The 22,525-nt window shown below is 60.3% G+C and overlaps 2 protein-coding genes across 3 annotated transcripts; one reads left to right on the top strand and one right to left on the bottom strand.

The window, feature by feature from the left end:
- The first annotated feature begins 15,928 nt into the window (after positions 1–15,928).
- POLR2H (RNA polymerase II, I and III subunit H) lies at positions 15,929–18,577 on the top strand. 2 transcript variants are annotated; one of them, XM_009559261.2, is made up of 5 exons: positions 15,929–16,051; positions 16,915–16,998; positions 17,722–17,815; positions 17,924–18,007; positions 18,132–18,577. In XM_009559261.2, the coding sequence occupies exons 1-5, from the start codon at positions 15,979–15,981 to the stop codon at positions 18,247–18,249; spliced, it is 453 nt and encodes a 150-aa protein (XP_009557556.1). In that variant the 5' UTR covers positions 15,929–15,978; the 3' UTR covers positions 18,250–18,577. The 2 variants fall into 2 exon arrangements, with proteins under 2 accessions (XP_009557556.1, XP_009557559.2); XM_009559264.2 differs by lacking the exons at positions 17,722–17,815; positions 17,924–18,007 and having other exon boundaries at positions 18,132–18,229.
- Positions 18,578–18,982: 405 nt separating this feature from the next.
- Positions 18,983–21,253, bottom strand: THPO (thrombopoietin). Its single transcript, XM_009559312.2, has 5 exons — positions 21,017–21,253; positions 20,074–20,198; positions 19,905–19,991; positions 19,541–19,705; positions 18,983–19,434 (listed from the first exon to the last, which is right to left on the bottom strand). The coding sequence occupies exons 1-5, from the start codon at positions 21,054–21,056 to the stop codon at positions 19,264–19,266; spliced, it is 588 nt and encodes a 195-aa protein (XP_009557607.2). The 5' UTR covers positions 21,057–21,253; the 3' UTR covers positions 18,983–19,263.
- Between the last annotated feature and the right edge of the window lie 1,272 nt (positions 21,254–22,525).

The raw sequence follows: 22,525 nt of genomic DNA, 5'->3' as shown, positions 1-22,525 counted from the left end.
CGGCGAATCCTCCGCGCCTGCTCACCCAATGCTCCCGGTCGCGCTGACGCTGGCAGGCAGCTTCCATCCAATTACAGTGGGGTGAAGCTCATTTTAATTGCATAGAGCAACTGGGATTACGCAGACTTTATCTCCTAATTCCCTCTTTATCTCTTAACTTCACACTCGCTGCTTGCATTGAAGGCAGGACAGCTTGTGCTGGCGTTTGCAGTTTCTGAAGTAGCCTTTACCCACTCACCACCCCCTCGCCCTGCTGAGGTTGACCCCAAAATGCTGGTGCTGGAGGGACCCTCCATGTCCCCTGGAGCTGGGACAAGATGCCAGTCGCAGCCCCCAGGACATCCCTGCAGTGCCGGGGTGTCAAACCTGCATGCCAGGGGATGGCACCCATTCCATTGGCTGCTTTGGGAGGATAGCTCACCATTGAGCAGTTGTCCCCAGCAAAGGCCACACATCATTTGGAGGCAGAGGCTCTACAGGAGGGTCTGGGATGGGCACAGTGCAGGGAAAGGGCTTTTCTCCTTAACACCCCATGCCCTGCCAGGCAGCCTGGTGGGTGCTCAGCACCACTGCCGGGGCTTCTGTGAGTCTCAATTGGTCCCTGCAAGGGAGGGATGGAGTGTTTGCCACACCAAAATGCACTCTACAGACAGCATCTGAGCCATTCCTTTGTGTTACTTGGGGACCCTTTATCTGCACTATGCACTTAACCGGTATGAATGATCCTGTGGGGCTCTGGGGGCTTGTCAGTGGAGTCAAAAAGCATTTTGTAATATTTCTGGGTACGAATAGCACCCACGTAGCACCCACATCACATCAGCCTCCTCCTAGAAAGGGCTGGCCCGCTGCATCCTACAGCCCCCAAACCCTTTTCATCCTTCCCAACAGTAGGAGCAGCATAGGGCCACGGTGCTCTGCCCTTTCCACCTTTATTTATTCCACCCCACAAGCCATCCCTTGCCGCCCAGGGCAGGGTGGTTTGGGCATCCAGCAACACCCACTTCTGCATGTGGACATGTCCACCCTGACCCAGAATGAGCTCTTGAGATAACAAGATAGCCGGAGGCTGCCCCAGCCAGGGGCACTTTGAGGGGCCTGCCCTGATAACAAGCTGACAGCCGGTTCCCCTCTCTCTTCAGTGATATTTCCCCCTGGTTTGATGTCCCTTGACATCACGGAGAGACAGGTGAGAGGTTCACCCATGCTGCAGGTGGGTAAACTGAGGCAGCAACGCAGGGGTTAGGTACCCAGCTTAGCAAGTTCTGCATCAGTGTAGCTAGATGCTAATTAGCCATCATTAGCACAAGCTTATTAATCTAATTCCGATGACCCACAATTCCAGATCGTGAGAGCTGCTCCTCGCCCTCTGCCATTGCCGTGCATGGCTCTGCCCACACCATGGCCAGTGGCAGCAGGGAGGGGACAGAGCAGGGAGCCACCAATGCCAGTGCCAGGGCCACCCTGCGGACATGCCCTCCCCGGGCTCAGCCCTGCGCAGCGGCACGCTCACGGCTTCCCCTCCCTGGGCACTGGTGACACAAGCCAGACCCGTCAGATCAGGCATTTCAGGTGCCGGGAGAGCTGCACTAAACCTGCCAGCTTTTACTGCGGGAATGCCCCAGACAACCATCCCTTGGCCTCCTGGCGCCTGCCCCTTCCCAAGAATCATGCATGGGGGGGTGTGGGGGGTGTGCTTGGGGGGCCGTGTGCTTTGGCATAGGGGCTGTGGCAGCGAAAGGGTGTCCTTTAATCCGGCGGCAGCTGCGGGGCCCAGGCTTGCTTGTTCAAGGGATATGGCAGCTCGGTCAACAATCCCCCAGCCCGATTCGGGGGGGATTAGCAGGGGAGGAAAGGGGCCCACATGAATATTGGGCGGGTGGGAATGCGGCCCTGTGGAAACAAAGCCAGTTGGGGAGGTGGTGGGGAGCAGGTACCTGCCATCCCAGGGTGCCCCTAAGGCAGGGGATGGGGGCCTGGGGACCGTCCCTGTCCCCACTCTCACACCCCACAGTGCTGACAGGAGAGAGCTCTGGTTATCATCCTGCACTGCTCCGGTGTGATAACCCCTGCCAGCACAGAGGCAGACAGCAGCCCCCCACCACCCCCTCGACCCCTAGTCTGTCCCCTTGTCCTGCCACCCCAAGCTCCAGAGGGAGGTGACGTGGGAAGCACCTAAACTCTGACACCTGAGAGCTCCCATCAAATGAGGGCAAGTGTGTAATTAGTTCTCGTTTGCTGCAGGGTGGCCAGCTGGGTGAAATCCAGGCTGAAGGAGGCTGTGAAGCTCTAAGGTCGGTCTGTCCGGGAGGAGAGCTGGGCTGCTCATGGACCCTCATCAGAGGCTATAGAAAGCCTCCCCTGCCTTGCCTGCTAAAAGCATCCCTCAGTTTGAACAAGGAGATTCCAGCTTGTGTCCAAGCAGCAGGTAGGATGTGATGAAAGAGGAGGAGGAGGAGGATTTGCCTTGATGGCATCACTTTCCACATTTTCTATGTGCTCAGAAGCCCCCTGTTCCCTCTCTATCCTGCTGTGTCCCATGCTGGATCCAGGCATGGGGACCCTCCAGCATGCCTTTGCCCAATATCTGGGGTTACCCACAAGCAAGGTCTCAGTTTTTGCTGAGCAGCTTAGAGCCAAGGCCCAGGGCTTTGTCTGCCTTGGGTTTATCTCTCTGTGGAGCAGAAACCCTCCCCGGAGCAGATCCCTTAGGGGCTGTGGGAGCCCCCTGGGTGGGTGTGGGCCCTTTGGGGCCACAAGGGCAGGAGACACCAGAGTATGCACCCAGGGAGAGATCTGTGGTGCTGATGGCACTTGGGGAATGAGTGCTCACGTGAGGGTACATGTGCTGGGTGCATGCACGCCAGTAGCTGGGTGCTCCCATAGGCTTCACCCAGGGCCACCCCCTGTTCCCCGTGGTTGTTGAGCAGAGGCCGCTTTTCTGCTCCGTTAGCCATGGCTGTGCCGGCACATAATGACATGGTAATTGCGAGCAGAGGCCCGGCCACACGCACTGCCTGGCTCGCCAGCCCTCCATGCACCAGGGTTGGCCACTGCCCAGGGGGTCCCACCATCCACTCTCTTCACCAGCACAGGGGACCCCCACAACCAGTTCTGTCCGGGGTCTGCCCAGTGGCGATGTGGGAGGGAAGCTCCCTGGCAGGCTGCAGTCACCTCCTCGCCTGGGAGCTGGGAAACCTGTTCTTCCCCGTGGTGTTTACACGGGTAAGAGGGGTCCTCCGCTGCTGCACATCGCATTTTCTGCTTGGTCACTTCCATCTGTGTCCTCGCATAATGATTTTTTCTGCTACATTAATTTAACACACTGCGGCGAGCCGAGGCGCTGGAACCCGGGGCTGCTTAATTGTGTCAAAGGAAAGGCTCCTCGCTCCCGCTTTCAGCAGCAGCCGGGACTGCTGCGGGGTGGGTGTCCCCGTGGGGGGGTGGGAAGGGGTCTCAGGGTGGTTGTGGGGTCTGGAGGGAGGTGGTAGTGGAAGGGTGTGGGTTGTCACAGGGGTTGGCGTGAGCCTCCCGGTCCAGGGCAGGCAGCAGCTCCTGGCTCAGGGCATCCCCCTGAGGCTGTGGAGTCCTGGGGACCCTAAAACATCCCTTCTAGAGAGCCTGGCACCATGAGGCATCCTTCCTCATCCCTATGGATGCTGCAGCAGGACAGCGGTGGCACGTCCTGATGTGTTGCCTGGAGCTGGCCGGCCCTGCACCCCGGGATGGTGGGAGCCAGAGGGTTAAGTGCTGTATTTGTGTTGGCTGAATGCAGCGGGAGCCGAACAAGGCCCCCACAAATGGAGGTGAAGGGCTGCCCAGACTGGATGTGACAGCCCGATTTCAGGGCTGTCAGCCCCGGCATGGTGGGCATTGAGCAGGGACATTCCTCCCCGACACTCCCTGCTTCCCTGGCTCCCGCTCCAGGGCTGCCAACAAAGGCAATGGGCAGCCCCTGCCCACCTCAGCCTCGCCATCTGGGACGCTGTGGGGCATCCGTGGGGCAATGCCAGCCCCAAGGTTGGGCCCCGTGCCCAGCTCTGCCACCCTGGCACACAGCAGTGCTCAGGGAGCCCCTGCCCAGAGAGGGATGCCGGGAGCCCCCCTCGCCCTCCCCACTGGTGGCCCCACCGTAAGTGGCCTCCGGTATTTGCAAACATTGTGGTGAGAGGCTGGGAAGGTCTCGGCCCACCCCAGCGGGTGCCTTTGTGCCGCGCGGACCCCCAGGGACTCATTTCCATCCCGCCCGGGCTCTCGCCCCGCTCTTTTCAGCGCTGCCGAGCCTTGCTCCCCACTCTGCATGCTGGAGCCCGGCAGAAGCGGTGCCAGGCACACAGCTGCGCTGCAGCCTGACACCATTCCCATCCCGGGGGTCACACCTGCATCATCCACACGCTGTGCCGTTGTGTGCTGCTGCTAAGCTGATCTGTCTTGGTCCCTCCAAAACCCACAGATGGTCCCTGTGTCAGTGCATGGTTGCACAAGCATGTGTGCACACTCATGCCATGCTCAGGGGTCTGTGCAGCCAAGAATGCACCTCCTGCATGCACAGCTGCATGGATGCACCCAATCATACACACCCACCCTGGCTTCCTCTGCCCTTGTGCACCCACCTGCACCGACTCCAGCTGTGCTCATCCCACCATGTACACCTGCTCTGCCCTCAGGTTCCCCCAAACCACCTCACCCCTCCTGAGTGAGGTGCTCCAGGCTGGCTGGCAGCCTGGCACAGCCAGTCCCCACAGCACAGGGGTGCCATGAGTGGCTCTGGGCTCTCTACAGCTACCAGCACCCTTCCCGTGCACCCAACTATGGGGTCACCTCACTCCCTCTGATGCTTTTTGGGAAGCCACTGCAGCCACATCCCCCATCAAAACCCAGTGCAGCGCAGCCGGATCTCGGGCAGCGTCCGTTGGCCGCCGCCGGTGGGTTTATGGCCCTGCTCAACGCTCACAGATCAATGCCAAGCCCGGTTTTATTTGCTTTTGGAGTTATAAAGGTAAATTATCCCAGCTGCACCTTTGCAACCGCTTTCCTCTGCTGCCAGGTGTGGGGTGGAGGGGATGGGCAGGGGACAACGGGACCCCGGGACACCGTGCCCATCCCTCGCTGTGCCGGGAAGCGCCTGAGGGAGATGGGGTTGCTCTTTTCTCGCGCTTTTTGTGGCCGGTAAATCTCCTCGGAGGCCCCCGGCAGTGACCTCTTCCTGGGCGCAGCCGCTAAGCCCTTTGTAATGGGATTTTGTGGCAGAACCGGCAAATTAGGGGCGAAGTGAATGTGTTAAGCTGCTGGTTTCTTTCTGTCGGGTTCCCCCTCCCCAGCCTACGCTGGCAGGAGCTCGAACAAAGGCAACGAGCTCCACTTTTATCTCCAGCTCTTAGAACTCGGAGCTGAACAGGGCTGAGTCCCCCCAAGAAACAGGCAGGTTGGGACAGGGATGGGGACAGGGACAGGAATAGCCCTGGGCTGTGGGAAAGGAGCGTGGGAGGCTGCGAGCAGGCTATGCTGCTGTGTTGGTTGTGGCAGCAAATCTGGGAAAAGGGGGGGAAAGGGAGAAAAAGGGCCTATCTTCAGGCCAGGTAGATGTGGAAGAAGTGGTCCCCCTGGCATGGGACCCCTCAGCATCTGAGGCAGGACACAGCAGTGGGAGGACAATCAGGGTGGGGCAATGGATGTGGCCAGATCAGCAAGTGGAAGGTCCCCAGGCAGTGCCAAAGGGACATGATGGGAGGACCCACCTCTGCTTCAGAGTTAATATTGTTCCAGTGTGAGGACTTCATTAGCACCGGCAAATAGAAGCCATAAATACTCATTAAGTCCCTGCATCACTGATGGCCAGAGCCAGTGCACCCCCCGTTGCACTTCCATCCACCCAGGAACACTTTGTCAGCCTCATCCATAGGGAGAGTAAGGGGGTGCTGAGTGTCCCTCAGTGAAGAACAGTGGGCAACCCTCAGCCTGGGGTCCCCCAGGTATGGCTTTACCCCCAAGGAGGTCTCCTTTCAGGGGTGTCCCATCAGCCACCCTACCTGGGATGCTGATGGATGCCCTAGGACCAGCCCCACCACCCCAGCAGCTCTCAGCACCTGCGGGCAGGAGAGAAACACCCCGGGGATGGGTAGGGAGGGTGCTACTTCGGCTCCCCAAAACCCCTCAAATGCAGACAGGGGACAGTGTGCTGCCCCCGGGGCCTCCGCAAGGGTCTGATTTATTGCTGTCTCCTGAAGGATGCCATTAAGGGAGCGGCCAGAGCCGGGAGCGCAGCTGCTGGAGCAGATCAGTGCCTGATTAATGTTGGGCAACTTGTTATATTGTCAGATAATTATCCCCAAACTGTATGACTTTTCTGCTAAGTGGCAGCGCTTAATTGCGTTTTTAATTACACCGCCGTCACAGCAGCCCCTCTGCACAGGAGGTGGGGATGCCGGGAGCAGGGCAGGAGAGGGGTAGGGGGCCCGGGACGCCTTGCAGAGGGCATGGCGGGGGCATCCTGCTCCCACAGTGCCCCCCTGGTGTGGGGCTCCCACCTGCAGCGTCCCCAAGCTGTGGGTGCTGCGAGTAGTAAGGTTTTGGGGGGATCCTTGTCAGTGCTCCCTGAGCCAGCAGGCACACAAGGTGCAGGAAGAAGAGGGGTGAGGCAGGGTGCTCCCCACTGCCTGAAATGAACTTTGGGGACTCATCATCCCTTGCAGTCCCCCTGGCCCCATCTGGCTGAGGGCAGCCCAGGGTCTGGCTTCCCCTCGCAGGCAGGGTCGGGTCAGGGGTCAATGCATTTAAAATTCCTCCTTGCTCTTAAACTCTGGAGAGCAGCTGGGGGGGGCAGCGGCTGCGTGGAGAGCACCCACCAGTACCCCAGGCAGGCAGCACATGTGTGCAGATGGGAGTGGGTATCTGTGTCTGTCTGCGTGTGCATGTGAGTTTGTGTGCATTCGTATGTGTGCACTTCTAGGGCTGCATTTATGTGCACAGGGGACCACACGTGTGTGTTTGTGTACATGAATGTGGGTGTGCATGTACACAGGTGAGTGTGGAACATGTACACATATGTGCACGCCTGTGGATTTTGTGGGCCCTCACAGGGACTGCAAGTATGCATACAACTGTGCGAGTACCATGTGTGCACAGTTGCACGTCTACTGACGTGTACATCTGCATGTGTTTGTGTTCATGTTGAAGTGTACGCATATGTGCAGTGTGTGCAGACATAGAGGTATGTGCATGCATGTGAGCGTGTCTGAGCACATGGAGGAGCGTGTTTGTGTCTGTGAGTGTGTGGGGTGCGATGCTGTGTGCAGGGGTGTGTGCATATGTGAGTGTGTGTGCAAACGTGTGTGTGTGGCTGCCTGCCTGTGTGGGGTGCAGGGAGGCACCCAGCCAGCCAGCTCTGGTACCTGGAGTGGCTGTGGCAGGTCCTGGATCTGCCCCGACATCCCCAGCCCTTCTGGACCTCCCAGAGAGCCTCCCTGGGGTGACCCTGTGGGAGGCCTGCGCAGGGGATGGCAGTGGGGACAGGACCCTCAGGGCTTCAGGTGCAGAAGACACCTGTGAGTCACAGCTGCCCCTCTTCTCATTCCTTCCCATGACAGTGATGTTCCCAGTGCCATGAGAGGGGCACAGCCCAGGACATCCCGTGCTGCTGGAGCACCAGGTCCCTGTGGGGCTCCACTGTGTTCCCCAAGGCCACTAGGCAGCGAGAGGGTGGGGTGCTGCTGCCAGGCAGCCTCCACACCACAATCCTCTCCACCAGCCAGACGCCAGGCAGCAGCAGGAGGAAATCCAGGTGTTATCAGGCAGCTGGCTGCAGCCCCTGCCTCAGCCACGGCCTCTGGCCCAAAATTTCCTGGCATGGCCATCACAACAGTGTTATCCTAGCCTTTGCCTTCTCCACCAAGGCAGGGAACAAGGCAGCAGGAGACACTACTTCCCCCTGACCTGAGGCGACAGCAATGATCAGGCCCCCCAGGTCCCTGTCACACCAATGGAGAGGAAGAAACATGGACTTTGATGGGGAAGGAACCAGTCCTGAGCCCCTCCATGGTGTGCAGCTGTGTCCCTCACCCACACAGGGTGCATGACGTGGGGTGAGCATAAGTGGTTTAGGGGGGAATAAGCCCCTTAAAACATAAGCTGACCCCCAGCAGCCCCCTCGCCAGCCCCTCTTATCTTTGTGGCAGCCGGATGGGGTCTCACCAGAGAGAGGCCAAAATTTCAAGGAAAAAATGTAAATAAAGGTCTCTGTCCTGCCTGTCCTCGTTATCTCAGGAATCCAGAGCGCGCCAGCCCCTTCTCCGAGCTGTATTTCATCCCAGCCATCGCTGCTGGCTGCAGACCAAAGCAGTGATGCTGGGGATGGAGGGAAGCTGGGACATGGATCCTACGGGGACCACAAGACTGAGGGACCTGCAGCACACTGGGCAGGGGCCACCTTTGTGTCCCACAGCACCGAGGGTCACAGGATAGTCAGGGTGGCTTGGTGTTTTGGAGCTCTACACACACTACCCAACCACTGGGACACTTGGATGAGTCCCTTCGTACCCCTGTTGCCCACCTGGTGTCAGCAGGGTAGGGGCTCAACTACTTCCCCTCCCTGCTCCAAGATCAGCCACTAATGATGTCTTCTGACCTGCTCGCAAAAAGCTTAAATTATTCAGCTCCTCATCAGGGCAATTAAATTAACTCATCATTGTAGGCCATGAATATTTCAGAGAGGCAGGGGCTGGAGAGCTGGGGCTGAGGCTGAGCCCTGTCCCTCAGCTGGGAGATGCTGCACGTCCATTCTCAGCCCTTGGGGATCAGAGGGCACAGGGAGAAGGCGTTAGGGGATCTCCAAGGCAAGGAGCTTGCAGATGGATGTCCGCAGTCTGGGTCCCACACGCAGCCCTGCTCTCACCCTCTCTGCCTGGGTTACTTCCACCAGCTGCTGGTAGAGGCCGGGTGTCAGCAGCCCCCATACAGCCCACCTTCCCGAATGCCTTCTGCACCCCGCATCACCCCTGTTTTCCAGGCAACCGGAGGTTGGTGGCACTGCAAGGGACTGCCTCCACCCAGGGGACCCCAAATCCTCCCTGCCCTCCCCTAGCCCAGGGCTGTGTCAGCAAGCCCCTGCCCACCACCCTCCCCGGAGCCTGCAGTGTCTCCGTCAGGATTTCTCTTTCCTTTCTTCCTTGTGCCGAACAATTAATAATTTATCCCATAATAAAAGAGGAAACAGTTAATGAGATGAAAACAAGCCAGAAACATCTGCTGGGGCTGCTTTCATCACCTCCCTAGGCCGCCTCCGCAGGAAGCGGTGGTGGGAGGGGACCAGGGCTGCTGGGGGGGCCATGGCAGCAGGAGGCTGTCCCCCACACCCAACCTTTCTCATTGCGGCCCCCTCCTCCTTGGGGACTCCTAGGCTGCCCTGACCCAGCACGATCTACCCACTGCACTGCCAAAGGCTCGCTGAGACCTTGCGGGCTCATGTCACAAATGATGCTGAGTGTTCTGCTATGGGGACGTCACCCTGAAACAGGCAGCAAAGCCGATTGGTCTGCTGCTGCCCAGCATCCTCAGAGATGCACCTGGGTGCTGGAAGAGGGGCAAGAGTGTTCCCTCTGTCCCCTCCAGCCCCAGCCCCCATTCCTAGATACTGTTCATTACTGGCAATACAATCTTCAGTGAGCACGGCTGTCCCAGGGACTCGATGCTATTGGGGTGCCCATGCAGCCCTAAATTCTCCCAGGGCAGGGGGGACATGAGGACCAGGCACGGGACGCTGCCAGCAAAGGGCACTGCAGGAATGCTCCCCTCAACTCTGTGCTTTTCTGAGATTTATGAGGCCCCAGGAGGAAGCTTATTTCAGGATGGCTTATTGCGATGGTGGCTTCACACCCTGCAAGGCATGCAAGGAGATGTGTGAGAGGATGCAGTCAGGATGCGGGTGGGGAGGCAGGGTGCTGGGGAGGGGGAGGGCAGGGAGAGGGGGCACAGAGAGCGGGAAAGGGATGGGCAGGGAAAGGGAAGGGGAAGGCAGCAACACCCGGAGGCTGCTGATGCGCAGCCAAGACCTAGGCTGGAGGGAAGAGCCTGCCCTGACCAGTGGCTTGGCCATGGGACAGCACCACAGGAACCCCAAAAAGGCACCCTGGGTGGGTGGGGGGACAGGACAGGGTGCTGCAGGGACAGGGATGAGATGGAGCAGGGGGGAGCAAGGTTCGAGCAGGATGCTGCCACCCACCTCTGCTTCCAATCTAGCCGATTCTTGCCCCGATCCCTACAGCTCCTTAATCTGTTTGTCTTCCAAAGCCGTTGAGTTAACTCAGAGCCCAGCAGAATCCCCCGGCTCTAATCCCAACCCACCCTCTGGCTCAGCCGGGTTCAGCTCTGTGGGTCTGGCCATGGCACAGCAGGCAGCTGCTGGACACTGCCAGTGCCCAGCGTGGAGCCCCTCGCCACAGCAGAGGAGCAGGGACCCGCTCCTGCAGGCTCCCAGCCCTGGCTCCAGCAACCCCCTGGTTCCTCCTGGGCCGGGGTGCTGCTAAGGGCCATCACGAGGACAGGCAGGAGTGATGACAGCTGGGGGAGATGCCTGTCCCTTCGCCTGCCCAGCTGGGCATTCAGCCCTGCTCCTAAGAGGTGTCGCGGAAAAAACAATGTCAGCATCAGCCCAGAGGAATTTGACCACCCTAGACCATCCCAGCTGGGGACAGGGGCCTCTGCCATGCACCATAGCAGTTCTGAGCAGGGCAAGGAGCTTGGAGGTGGGAAGGGTTATAAACTCCCTTCCTTGCTGTACCCCTTGTGGAGTCTGGGAGTGGACCTGGAGTAGTCATTGCCTCTGCTCCCTGTAGGCACGTGCCATCCCCCATGCCCTGAGTGCAGAGAACAGCCAGCTCATGACACTGCTTGTGCCAGGCAGGGTCAGTGGCCAGGGTTATTTCCCTAGAAGCTCATTTTTATCTCCAGAGCCTCAGAAGCAGGGGAAGGGGCTAATCCCTTCCCAGAGATCCCTGGGGTTCCTGGCATGGCTGTGGCCTCACCACTCTTCGGTCCCTGCTGTCCCCCACCCCACAGGATGTGGCTGGTGGTCCCCTGGGGGGCCTGGTGGCGAGTGGTCATGGGGGAGCAGATGAGACATGGTGACATCCCCAGCTGCCCTCATGCTGGAGATTTGGCATCCTGCTCCCCTCCCCCTGTCACGCCAACCTCCATCATCTCCTCGTTCCCAGCCTGTGTAATTGGTGGCCTGGTGACAGACGGGCTCATTAACAGCTTAATTTCAGCTTTGTCTCTTCCTGCCTGACCCCCAGCCCAGGTGGGGAACAACCCAGCAGGATGCAGGGATGGGCACCCCATAGCAACCATCACAGGGGGAACGCAAGGAACTGGCAGGAGAGCACACTGCAACACGCACCAGCAGGCAGCACTGCCCCGGGCTGCCCCATGTGGCCTCAGCTCCCCAACAGTGGGGTGCATGTGGGGACCCCCTATCCCTGTGCATGGAGATGGTGCCACCCTGCCCCTCACTCCTCTTCCTGCCATGATGCTGCCAAGGTGGGTGCCCGCAGGTGCCTGCAGGTACCGTCGCGGCCTCACCCTGTCCTTGTTTGCTCCAATAACGGCGGCGGCGTTTCGGCTCCTTTGTGGCAGCCGATAACAGGGGCCGCCGCCTCTGAAGCACCGGCTGGCAGCCCAGGCACCGCTGCCACCCTGCACCCCAAATCAGGCAGTGGGCAGGGGTGCTGGCAGCGGAGCAAGTGAGGGGGTGAGCAAGGGTGCAGGCAAGGAGGAAGGCAGAGACAGGGATGCAGGTGAGGGATATGGGTAGGAGTGAAAGCAGGGATGCATGGTGGTACAGGCAGGATAGTAAGCTGTGGGTATGAGCACAGGGTGCAGGCAGGTTTCCCAGCCCCAATGCTCCTCTGCTTTTGCCCTCAGATCCATATGGCGGCCCAGGAGCCCACCCCCAGCATCCCCTTGCTGAGCAGTGTCCGAAATCACATTACCCTTCCCTGTCCCCCTCCTTGGCAAAGGCAACCGGAGGCAGCCCGCAAATGTCTGATGTTGGGTCCCCAAAGGCCACCCTGCCGGATGGAGGCCTGGCTGCGATTCAAAGGCACGCTTGTGTTGTATAATTTATCGGCGGGAGATAACAGCCAAGCAGCTAGCAAGGCGGGGGGCTGCACCCCCACTCCAGGGAGCCTGGCACCGCAGGCACCAGGGCTGCCGGGATCTGCCACATCAGAGACACAGCCACAGGAGGACAGAGGGATCCCCAGAGGCTCCCAGTTTGGGCTGGAATGTTTTAGGGGTGCCCCAATGCAGAGGCAGAGAGAGTGCCACCCTGTGTCCTGCTTTGGGGGCATCAGACGGGTACTCCACACACAACCCGGTGATGACTGCCCCATCTGCCCTAACGCACGGAGACCCAGAGTGCTATGGTGTCACCAGAGCAAGGGCAGCCTTTGTGGAGCTCTTCCCCTCCATGGATTCATGTCCCAGGTGCGTCCTGCAGCCCAGCATGGAGGGGGCAGCGGGCATGGGAGCCTCAGGGTAGTGGGTGGCTAGTTTCACAGGTACAGGGGCAGCGCCTGGCGCCGGATCTGGGGAGGGTTTGTTTAGTCCAAGATAAGGAGGTGACGCCAGGCACCTGGCTGGCAAACAGGCCCTCTCCAGGCAACAGCACCGGAGGTAGCACTGACCCCCCCCAGCACCCACCAGCACCCACACTGGCACCATCTGTTCACCCTCCAGCAGCACGGGGCTGGCATTAGCTGGGCACATGGGTCCCTCTGGCCACCCACGCTCCTGTGGCATGACGTGGCATGGCACAGCACAGCATGGCACAGGGTCAGCGAAGCAGTGGGCACGTGGGCAGATGGGGACAGGTGCAGGAGAAGCAGGGTGCCCCTTCCTCTGCCAGTCCTGGACAGATTTACACGCGGGCCAGATGTCCCTGACCGATCCTGCCCCTTGGGCTACCAGGGCATGGGGCCGAGAAGGGGGCTTAGCACCGTGGCTATGCTGCACAGCCAGACTGAGAGGGGCTCAAGACCATGCCAGACTCCTGCTGTCACCCTGGCCCCATGGCATCTGGAGGGCACTTGGAAACCTGCCCCCCACCACCCTCCACCAGCTGGTCCTGCGCATGGCCGCGTGCCCATGACCCCTGCTTGGGGCTGTGCCCACCTGCACCCGGGGTCAGAAGTCAGCTGTGCCCTGATCCCGCAAGGGCAGGGAGACAGACGGTGCTGTCGGCTGGCAGGGGCTGAGGGCTGCAGCATCCCTGGGGGCTGCCCTCACCGGCTGGCGAGCACAACCCAGCAGCCTGCTGGCCTGCAATGAGCATGCCAGGTCTCAGCAGGGACAGCCAGCTGGGATAAGCCCTTTCTGTTACGCTGCAATGGCCCTGAGAGCACCCAAGCAGGAGGCACAACCATGCCAGGGCCCCCTAGCCTGAATCACACCAGGATTCCATGCGGTAACCCAGGGCACCCAGGGTCTGGCACATGGGTCTCTCCCTGAAAAACAGCCTTTGGCCCCATGCCGCCCTTCCCCAGCCGGCTGGCATCTGCCTGGTGGGTCACATCCCTCCAGGATGGCACTCTGGGGATGCTGGAAAGGGCAACTGATCAGACTGGTGAACTCAGCTGGAGTTTTGGGGTCCTCTGTGGCACAGCCCGGGGGTGTTCTGCCATGCTTGGTGTGTTGCTGCCACCCTCCGGCAATGTGCGCAGCCTGAGGGGCCCTTGCAGCACCCAGCTCCGCACCCCCCACAGCGGGAAGGGGCACCGGGGGGTGCAGGATGCCAACGGGAGTGCAGGGAGCTCTTTGCGGGCACCAGACCCAACGCCTTGCACTGTGCGGGGAGCCTGGGCTTGGCCCCATGCTTGGCCCCACGTTTGAGCAGGGAGGTTTGTGCCCTTCCCCCGCCCGGGCAGGCAGAGCAGGGAGGGGCTGTGGGGCTGGGGAGGGGTGGTGTCACCGTCTCAGACGACGATTAGAAGGATCCGAGGTTCTGTCCCAGTGCATTAAGGCTGTCCGCGCTGAGTGCCACCGCCGCAGGGTGACCTCGCCATGAACCACCCGCATGCCCCCCCCCGCGACGGGCCACCAGCCCCCTCATACCAGCACCCCCTCTCCATCTCACCAGCGTCCCCGCTGCGTGTCACCACACTTCCCCGTCCCACTGCCTGCGGTGGATGCGCTCAGCCCGTGTCACGGAGGGGACACGCAGCGGAGAGGCCACACCTGGGAGGTGTGGGTACCACGGACACCCTGTGACAGGCATCCCGTGGCAGATGCTGGAGGAGCCTCACGTGGGAGACGTCCGGCTCCCAGGGACAGCGTGGGCTACATCCCCACGAAGCCACCTCTCTGCAGGCACAGGGGACCTGCATCCCATAGATGTCCCTGCCCACGGCCTCGTGGTCCCCAGCAGCTGCTGGCACGTGGCGCGCACACGGTGCATGTCACCCACCTTCCCTGGTCCCCGTTACACCAGGACCCCACCACCCATCCCCATGGCAGCCCCTACATCCAGGCTGCCTCCCTGCCCCACACAAGGATCGGGGTCCCTGCTGCCGCGTCTTGCTCGAGCTGGAGAACAATCAGTCAGGGCAGGCGGGTGGTGGCATTTGGGTTTGCGGGAGGGGGGGACAGGGATGAACTCTCGACCCCGCGCCGGCATCTCCTGACCAGATACCAGGCGTGCGGGAACCCCGCGGCGCCCCGATGTGCGAGCAGCCCCCAGGCCTGCCAGCCCCCCCGCTGCCCTCACGGTTCACCGGCAGGACACGGGTGATGCTGTCACCGTCCCTCCCCACATAGCTGCCGGGGGGGGGGGGGGGGGGGGCTGCGGCTGAGCCCGTGCAGCTCATCGCACCAATGCTCAGCTGCGGCGGGGGGAAGCCCTCTGTCCCACGCCTCGAGGGGGAGCAGCGGGGCGGAGAGGGCCCCGCGCTGCAGCTCGGTCCTGCCCGCGGAGCGGGGGACACCGAGGCGGCTCCGAGCCCGCCTGAGGCAGCGGCCCCGCGATCCATCCGCGGCCTCGCAGCGCCTCCTGCCGGCCCGACAGCCCTGCAGCACCGGCACCCCGAGAGGCCGAGACAGCAGCTACCCCGGCACGGGCTCTGCGGAGCCGCTGCAGCGCGGCCCCCTGTGCAGAGCACCCCCTGCGCAGAGCACCCCCTGCGCTCTGCACTCCCTGTGCCGTGCACCGTCCTCTGCAGAGCACCTCCCTTTGCAGAGCTCCCCTGTGCAGAACACCCCCTCTGCCGTACACCCTCCTCTGCAGAACAGCCGCTCTGCTCTGCACCCCACTCTGCAGAGCGCCCCCTTTTGCTGTGCACCCCCCTCTGCAGCGCAGCCCCGGCGCCCACTGCTGTGCACTCCCCCACTGCAACGTGCCCCATCGCAATGCACCCCCCTTTTGCATTGCACCTCCAGATGCGATGCCCCCCCGTTACAATGCACCCTTATTTCAATGCCTCCCCGATGCAACGTACTCCCCATTTCCATGTACCCCCATTCCAATGCACCCCATTTTAACGCACCCCCTACTGCAATGCCTCCCACGCTAATGCATCCTCCGCTGCAATATCCCTCATTTCAATGCTCCCCCATTGCACTGCCCCCCATTTCAGTGCACCTCCTATTTCACTGCCCCCCATTTCCGTGCACCCCCTATTTCAGTGCTCCCCCATTGCACTGCCCCCCATTTCAGTGCACCCCCCGATTGTAAGGCACTCCTCGACTCCCGTGCCCTCCTCCTCTTCGCTACGCCCCGATGCCTCTACTCCTGCCGCCGCCCCCCTCTGCCCCCCGCAGCCCCGGCGTTGCCAGCTCAGCCCATTGACCCCGCGGGGGTACGGGGGGCGGGCGGGCACTAGGGCCGCGCGGACACCCGCAGTGCAGGCCCCGCCCATCCCCATCACTACTTCCGCTCTGCGGCGGAAACGCGCGCGGCCGGCGGGAGGTGGTGCGCGGCGCCGTGGAGGCACCATGGCCGGGATTCTTTTCGAGGACATTTTTGACGTGAAGGACATCGACCCCGAGGGCAAGAAGTTCGACCGCGGTGAGTGGGGGCTGCTCGGCGCTGCCCTCCCTGTGCCTCCTCCGCCCGTCCCGCTCCGTGCCCCTGATACCGAAAATGCCGGCAAATAAACTCTCTAAGACTCGTTTAGGAGTTTTAGAAAGCAGGCGTCCTTTATCAGGACTGGGCAACACGAGGAGCAGCGCTCAGTCGCTGGTTACAGAATGTGTTTCCCACTCTCATGCACATGGAAAAATTCTCTGAGAAATCTTATGCACATTCTGTTACTTTCCAAAGACTAATTTTAATGTTATTATGAACTTCACAACAGTCAAAACTCTTGCTCATTTGGAGCTGGCTCCAGCTCTGCCTGACCTGGCATTTGAGATAGGGAGAGGCTGCAAACAGAGGTGATTACAGGAGGAGAGGCATCTGTTCAGCATAGATGACACTGAACACAAGACATTATCATCTCTAAAGAATAAACAGTGTCTGAAAAAAACACTGAAAGAAAGAATGCTGTCAGAGGGATGTTCTGTCTAACTTTCAAAAAATACAATTACTTAGATGAAACTTAGCTCTCCTTTAGCTTAAATAAAAAAATATTCTACTCTTTGCAATAGTAACTATTTCTTATATCACCCCTGTGTGTGCTGCTTTCCCTACGCAGTTTGAGTGCCCCCAGCCCCTGGTGCACTCCATTTCCCAACCTGCCATGCGCCTCTCCCTGCCTTTCTGTACTGCACTCCACTTTCAGGCTTTGGCAACCTTGTGCACCCGTTCTCCCAAACAGCTCGGGTGCCAGCGCTAGGTGGGGTGGGACAAATGTGGTCTGGCCCTGGGACCCTGCTCCCACCCAGCTCCTGAGTCTTCTGTGTCCTTCCTGACTCTGCCTCTCTCCCCAGTGTCCCGCCTGCACTGTGAGAGCGAATCCTTCAAGATGGATCTCATCCTGGATGTGAACATCCAGATCTACCCTGTGGACCTCGGTAAGCTATCAGGCTGCCACTCCGCAACAGGCTGGGATGAGGTGAGATTAGAGAAGCAAACACTTGTGCTCAGAGGAGGGAGGCCGAGTTTGCTGGGAACAAGGAATGAGCTGTTTCAGGCTTTCTTAGGCCTCTGTGCAGTCCCCAAGTCACAGGAGGTGCTGGGTGCTTTCAACCATGCTAGGACTGAACTGCATCTTGGTTGGTCTCACTGTGAGGTTTGTTTGTGCTCATCTCTGGCCCATTCTTTACAGATGCTGTCTAACAAAACTGCCTCAGCTGGTGGCAGCCAAGCTTTAAGGAAGACCTTTTGCTATGAGCTTCTCTGGCTGTGTAAATGAGTTGGAAAGAAGGTCTCACCGTAGATTAAGTGCAGAAGGGCTGGGACTGCTGCTGTAGGGTCTCGCGTACCTTCCCTGAGCACTCTGGGACTCTCCCAGCAAATCTTTGCCTGCATTCCCTGAAAACACCAGCTGTGGTGTCCTACTGCCTCTGGTTTCCTCCATGGTGTCAACTGATACCTGTGAGGTGCAGCAGACAGAGGATTCAGTGTTATCTTTTCCTCACTCTCCCCAGTCCTGTTGGAGGACTGAACACGGGGACGCGGCTTTGTGTTAAACCCACCAGTGTGGCTCTTTGCCATCACCCCAAGATCTGCTGTGGCCACTGCTGCTCTGGCTGCACCTCTTGCCTTCTCACTTCTCCTCTGTTCTCCCCTTCCAGGGGACAAATTCCGCCTGGTCATTGCCAGCACCTTGTATGAAGATGGCACCCTGGATGATGGCGAGTATAACCCCACGGACGACAGGCCATCCAGGTACAGAGGTTCAGCCAACACCCACGGGGGTGGATGAGAGAAAAGGGGTGGTGCCAAGGGGTACACCCAAGTTTGACTCCTCTCTGAGCTCCTGCTGTCCTGTCGCAGGGCAGACCAGTTCGAGTACGTGATGTATGGCAAGGTGTACAGAATCGAAGGGGATGAGACTTCCACGGAGGCAGCCACGCGTCTGTGAGTGCCTGTCTGTAGGAGGGGGGGAAGTGGTGCCCTAGGGTGGTGGTGGGAGGCATGGGGATCTCAACCCAGGTCTCCTGCAGGATTCCCTGCTCTCATCACTCCTCTCCTCCCACCCTAGCTCTGCCTACGTGTCCTACGGGGGGCTTCTCATGCGGCTGCAGGGAGACGCCAACAACCTGCATGGGTTTGAGGTGGACTCGCGAGTTTACCTGCTGATGAAGAAGCTGGCCTTCTAGGAAACTGCCTCCATGGGCTGCCCCAGAGACGTTCCACTGGCGAGCAAACAGGAGCCCCGTAACATCAAATCCTGCACCAGCACCTATGCTGCCTGGCTTTTCAGAGCTGGAGGAGGACAGGACAGTCCCCTTCATCATCTCAGGCTCCTCTGACTCCTCCTGGGCTCCCCAGCCTGCTCTGGCACAGAGAGAGGTGCCTGACATCCAGAGACTACGGGGTGCTCTACAGTCCTGCCTCCTGGGCGTCTCATCCACCCTCTGACTTCCTGTGCTTCAAAAGCAGCTGGACTGGACAGCCACCTATCTGCCTTGGGGCTGGGGTTCAGTTCCTAAAGGAGCCACCCTGAGGCAGGCCAGGCATGTTCTTGATTAAACTAGGATGTGTTTGCTAGGTCTGGCTCTGCTGGCTGAGAGAAGAGGCTGGCAGGGAGCAGTTACACCTGCGGCAGGAGAAAAAGGGGTCCATACTGCCTTCCCAAAGGATGAGCACTCCAAACACGCCTTGGGCTCTTCTCTGCTACCCGTTCAGGCGCAGGGTGCCCTCTGGGGATAGGGAGAGGCAGGTGGGTGCAGGAGGTGAGAAGCAGTGGCTCATGTCCCTGAGGGGGGTCCAGAGACCCCTGCCCTGCAGAGCTGGTGGCTGCTGCAGGAGGAGCTGGGGAAAGACCCTGAGAGGCTGCTTCTGGCCGAGGCCCCTGGGGGTGCACAGTCCACCTGCCTGGACCACAGCAAGGGTGAAAAGAGCACAAATGATTCTCTACAAAAATAGTTCTTTAATTGTAAAGTATTCATAAAGCATTCACAGTAGAAGTGCCTGCCTGGGTGGCAGGGCCTGTGCCTGCGGGCACACAGGCATTGCTGCTGTCTGCCTCCATGGGCTGGAAGTTCATCGAAGGCTTGAGGTGCCAGAGCGCACCCTTTCCCTGCAGGTACCTTCCTGGGCACCCAGAGCACAGTTCAAGATCTGGCAGGATTGCTCTGACCTGGGATTAGGGGTGAGCCCTGTGCGCAGCCTCACCGAGGGTCTCTGCCACCCTCCTGGCCTTGCTTGCACGAGTCCTTGGCCAGATCGTGGAAGAAGAAGTGCAGCTTCCCCTGCACCAGCTGCCGGTAGGTGAGGAAGATGCTGGTGATGTGGGTCTGCTCCATGGAGTGTGGGGAGCAGCCTGGCTCCCAGGGTCCTTCCTGAGGGGCGAGAGTGGAACAAGAGGGGTGGCAGACACGATTGTGCCCAGCCCAGTGTGGCTGGCACCTGCACCAGGGTGGTCTGGCTCAGATGGGGTGGTCTCACCTTCCAGCTGAAGGTCTGCAGGAGCAGGAGGAAGGAGTTGGTGCGTCGGTAAAGTTGGCTCAGCTGCCAGGCCCCACACTCCTCAGTCACCTGGCTCTGGGCCCCTGCCACAGCACCCACCAGCAGTGCCAGGTCACAGAGGATCTCCCGCCGCTTGGTTTCTCTCTGGCAGAGCAGGCAGTGAGCAGGCTGACCCCCAGGCCTCATTCATTCCTGTGCCTACCCTAGGGGTCCTTGGGGTCCTCCACCCCCCTGTGCCACCAGGTATGTCTGCAGGCATCTTTGGTGCCTATGCCCACCCAGGGTTCCTTCTCCAGCCCCTTGGGCACCCTGGTTCCAGCAGCATCCTCCCAGCCCTTCTCACCGATTTGGATTTCCACTGCTGGAGGCTGAAGTCTACCAAGGGCAGTACCGCAGGACAGCTGAGTGTGGGCAGTGCCTGGCATTGGCCCTGGTGCAGAGAGATGCTGAGGTCAGATGTTGGGAGCCCATCCCTGCTTCGGGGTTGGGTGCAGGGGTTACTGTATCCTCACCGCTTTCTTCTCCATGTCCTTGGCCTCCTCAATGTACTTCTGTATGAGTCTGTTGTCACAGATGAGGCGTGTTGGGCTGGCATGGCCCTCAAAGTGCAGGAGGAAGGATGTGAGGAAGAGTAGTCCTGGGGGGAGATGGGTTACCTTGGCACCATGCTGCCCTGCTTGACCAACTCCAGCCCAGGGCCATGCCTGCAGTGGCAAGCCCTTTGCCTCAGCCTGGTGGTGGCCATGGTGGCCCCTCTGGGAGGGTGCAGGGGGAGGCCTGGTGGGGCTGAGGAGGGACTGATGCTGCCCTGCAGTCAGTCAGCACAGATGCCTAGTGCTCGCTAGGGAGGGTCAGGGTTTCTTTGTGGATTGTGTGTGCTAAGGGGCTGCGCAGGTGCACCTGTGCCAAGTTTTTCGGCTCTGCTCTAGGCTGGACTGCAGGCAGGGAGCAGAGCTGTGTTCCCTGCACAGACCAGGGCCAGCCCTCCTGATCTGTGCCAGGAGCAGCTCTGAGTGTCACGTGCGCTTCGGGGAATCCCTGCCTGCGTACATCTGCTCCAGCCAAGGGCTTGCCTGCCAGCACACGGTTGCCCCAGGCACCTCTCAGCTGGGCAGCTGCAGTTCCCAATGACTGCCTATCCTGGCAACAGGCATCTCCTCTCCAAAGGCCCTCTGTGCATCCACCCACCTTGTCACTACACCTGTCCCCAAAAGTCCTCGGTGCAGACTGTACCCCTGGGACAGGCATGGAGAGATCCTCAGCTGTCTCGTGTGCTAGTAGTGGGCAGGTTCAACCAAAGCAGAGCCACCCTTGGGGTTTGCTGCCCACCTATGGGGCTCATCCCTTGGGGTACCTGTGCCAGAGATGCTCTGTTTGTTGTGGGCACAGTGCTTTCTGCTAATGCAATGCCCCCTCCTGCTCGCTCCCATTCCCTCCTTTTATCTGCGCACTCACTGTTCAGCTCCATGCTCAGCTGGGGGCTTCGGCCCTGCATCTTCCACCCTGGGGCCAGCGGCTGCTCCCTGGCTCCTGTCCCCCTTCCATGGAGGGCGGCAGAGGCGCGGACTCTCCGCGAGCTGCCCAGAGGGGTGAAGGGCCAGGGGACAGGAGCGCCCCTGGGACGGCTCGGCACAGCTCTCTGCTCCCGCCTGGCCGCCCAGCCAAGGCAGCGCGATTTCCTGTTGTGTCGCCACTGACCTTCGAGCAAAATCGCAGCGGGGGCCCTGGCCCCTGGGGACAGCTTCCTGCCTCCGGCTGTTTCCTCCCTTGGCTCGGGGCACGGGAAAGGCGTCCTCAGCACCCTCCAGAGCTTCTCACCTGCCCCCGGCCTGAGCACTCAGCTGTTGGGACCTCAGTGGTCATTGCCTTGGCTGTGCCTGTCCAGGGGGTGAAGGTGGCCCTAGTACCTGCGGAAGAGATGGGATTGCTGACTGGGTGGCACCAGGACCATGATCCTTGATGAAGTCCCGTTCCCACCTGTGGCAGCAAGGCATGAAGACCACCAAAAAGCCTCACCCAGAAGTGGGCTCCAATCCTGCTCACCCTCGCTCAGAGGTAGACCTCATCCCTTGTCACCTTCACCCAGAGGTGGACCCCAACCCTGGTGACCCTTGCCCAGAGGTGGACCCCATCCCTGGTCATACTTACCTAGAGGTGACTCCGAGAGGTGGACATCCCTGTTGGGGCTGCAGTGCACAGGGAACCCTCTGGGCTGAGAAGGGTGATGGAGTATGGGGGCCTGGCTGCCGCATGGCTCTTGGAGCTGTGCTCATCCCCAACATGTGCCCTCAGGTCTATGTGTGCATACATGCACTTCCCACAGCACATGTTAGGGTTCACGCTTGGGTAACCCCTGTGACTGGGCAGCCCCCTACACGCTTCCCTTTAGACGGGACCCCCTCAGCCCACATCCTCTTACACAGTGTCTCCCTGGAGCTTATGTGCTTCCTTCTCACACCCCTGTTCTCACACGCTCCCACCCCTGCTCCTGCACCGGCGGTTCCCGGCAGCACCTGGCTGAGTGACAAGAGAGTAAACACCTCAGCCTTGTTCTGCCTGCCCCATGCCTGGCTCAGCCCTTGGCAGCCCACCTTGCTGGTTGCAGGGTGTCCAGATGAGGGGTCCAGTGGGTACCGTGGTTCTGGGGACAAGGCTGGCAGCCTGGCTTGCCTGGGACCCAGCTGGTGGCAGCAGGAGCTGTGAGCACTAGGGTCAAACACCTCCAGGCTCCCTCTGCATGGCTGTGCCCCCTCTCTGCGGACGTGACAAGCTGCAAATGCACCCGTCACCACCCTCAGCCCCTTTGCCAGCGCTGGCACTGCTCCTGCCTCTGGCCCTGTGCCAGTCCTTGCTGTGCCTCTGCTGTGCCTGTGTCGTGCCCAGGTCCCTGTCCCTTCCTGTGTGCGAAACCATTGATGATGCCAGGTGCAGCGCTGTGGTGCCCTGATCTCCCTGCTTGCCATC

Source organism: Cuculus canorus, chromosome 9, assembly GCF_017976375.1.
Source record: "Cuculus canorus isolate bCucCan1 chromosome 9, bCucCan1.pri, whole genome shotgun sequence".
Lineage (NCBI taxonomy): Eukaryota > Metazoa > Chordata > Aves > Cuculiformes > Cuculidae > Cuculus > Cuculus canorus.
The sequence above is the reverse complement of the archived record's forward strand: the minus strand, read 5'-3'. Positions and strand labels throughout refer to the sequence as shown.

Coding starts and splice junctions, on each gene's coding strand:
- THPO (XM_009559312.2), bottom strand. CDS start 21,056: ATGCAGGGCCGAAGCCCCCAGCTGAGCATGGAGCTGAACA. Junction 19,992..20,073: donor AGGACATGGAGAAGAAAGCG/GTGAGGATACAG, acceptor TCTCTGCACCAG/GGCCAATGCCAGGCACTGCC. Junction 19,706..19,904: donor AGCAGTGGAAATCCAAATCG/GTGAGAAGGGCT, acceptor CTGCTCTGCCAG/AGAGAAACCAAGCGGCGGGA.
- POLR2H (XM_009559261.2), top strand. CDS start 15,979: ATGGCCGGGATTCTTTTCGAGGACATTTTTGACGTGAAGGACATCGAC. Junction 16,052..16,914: donor GGGCAAGAAGTTCGACCGCG/GTGAGTGGGGGC, acceptor CTCTCTCCCCAG/TGTCCCGCCTGCACTGTGAG. Junction 18,008..18,131: donor ACGGAGGCAGCCACGCGTCT/GTGAGTGCCTGT, acceptor CTCCCACCCTAG/CTCTGCCTACGTGTCCTACG.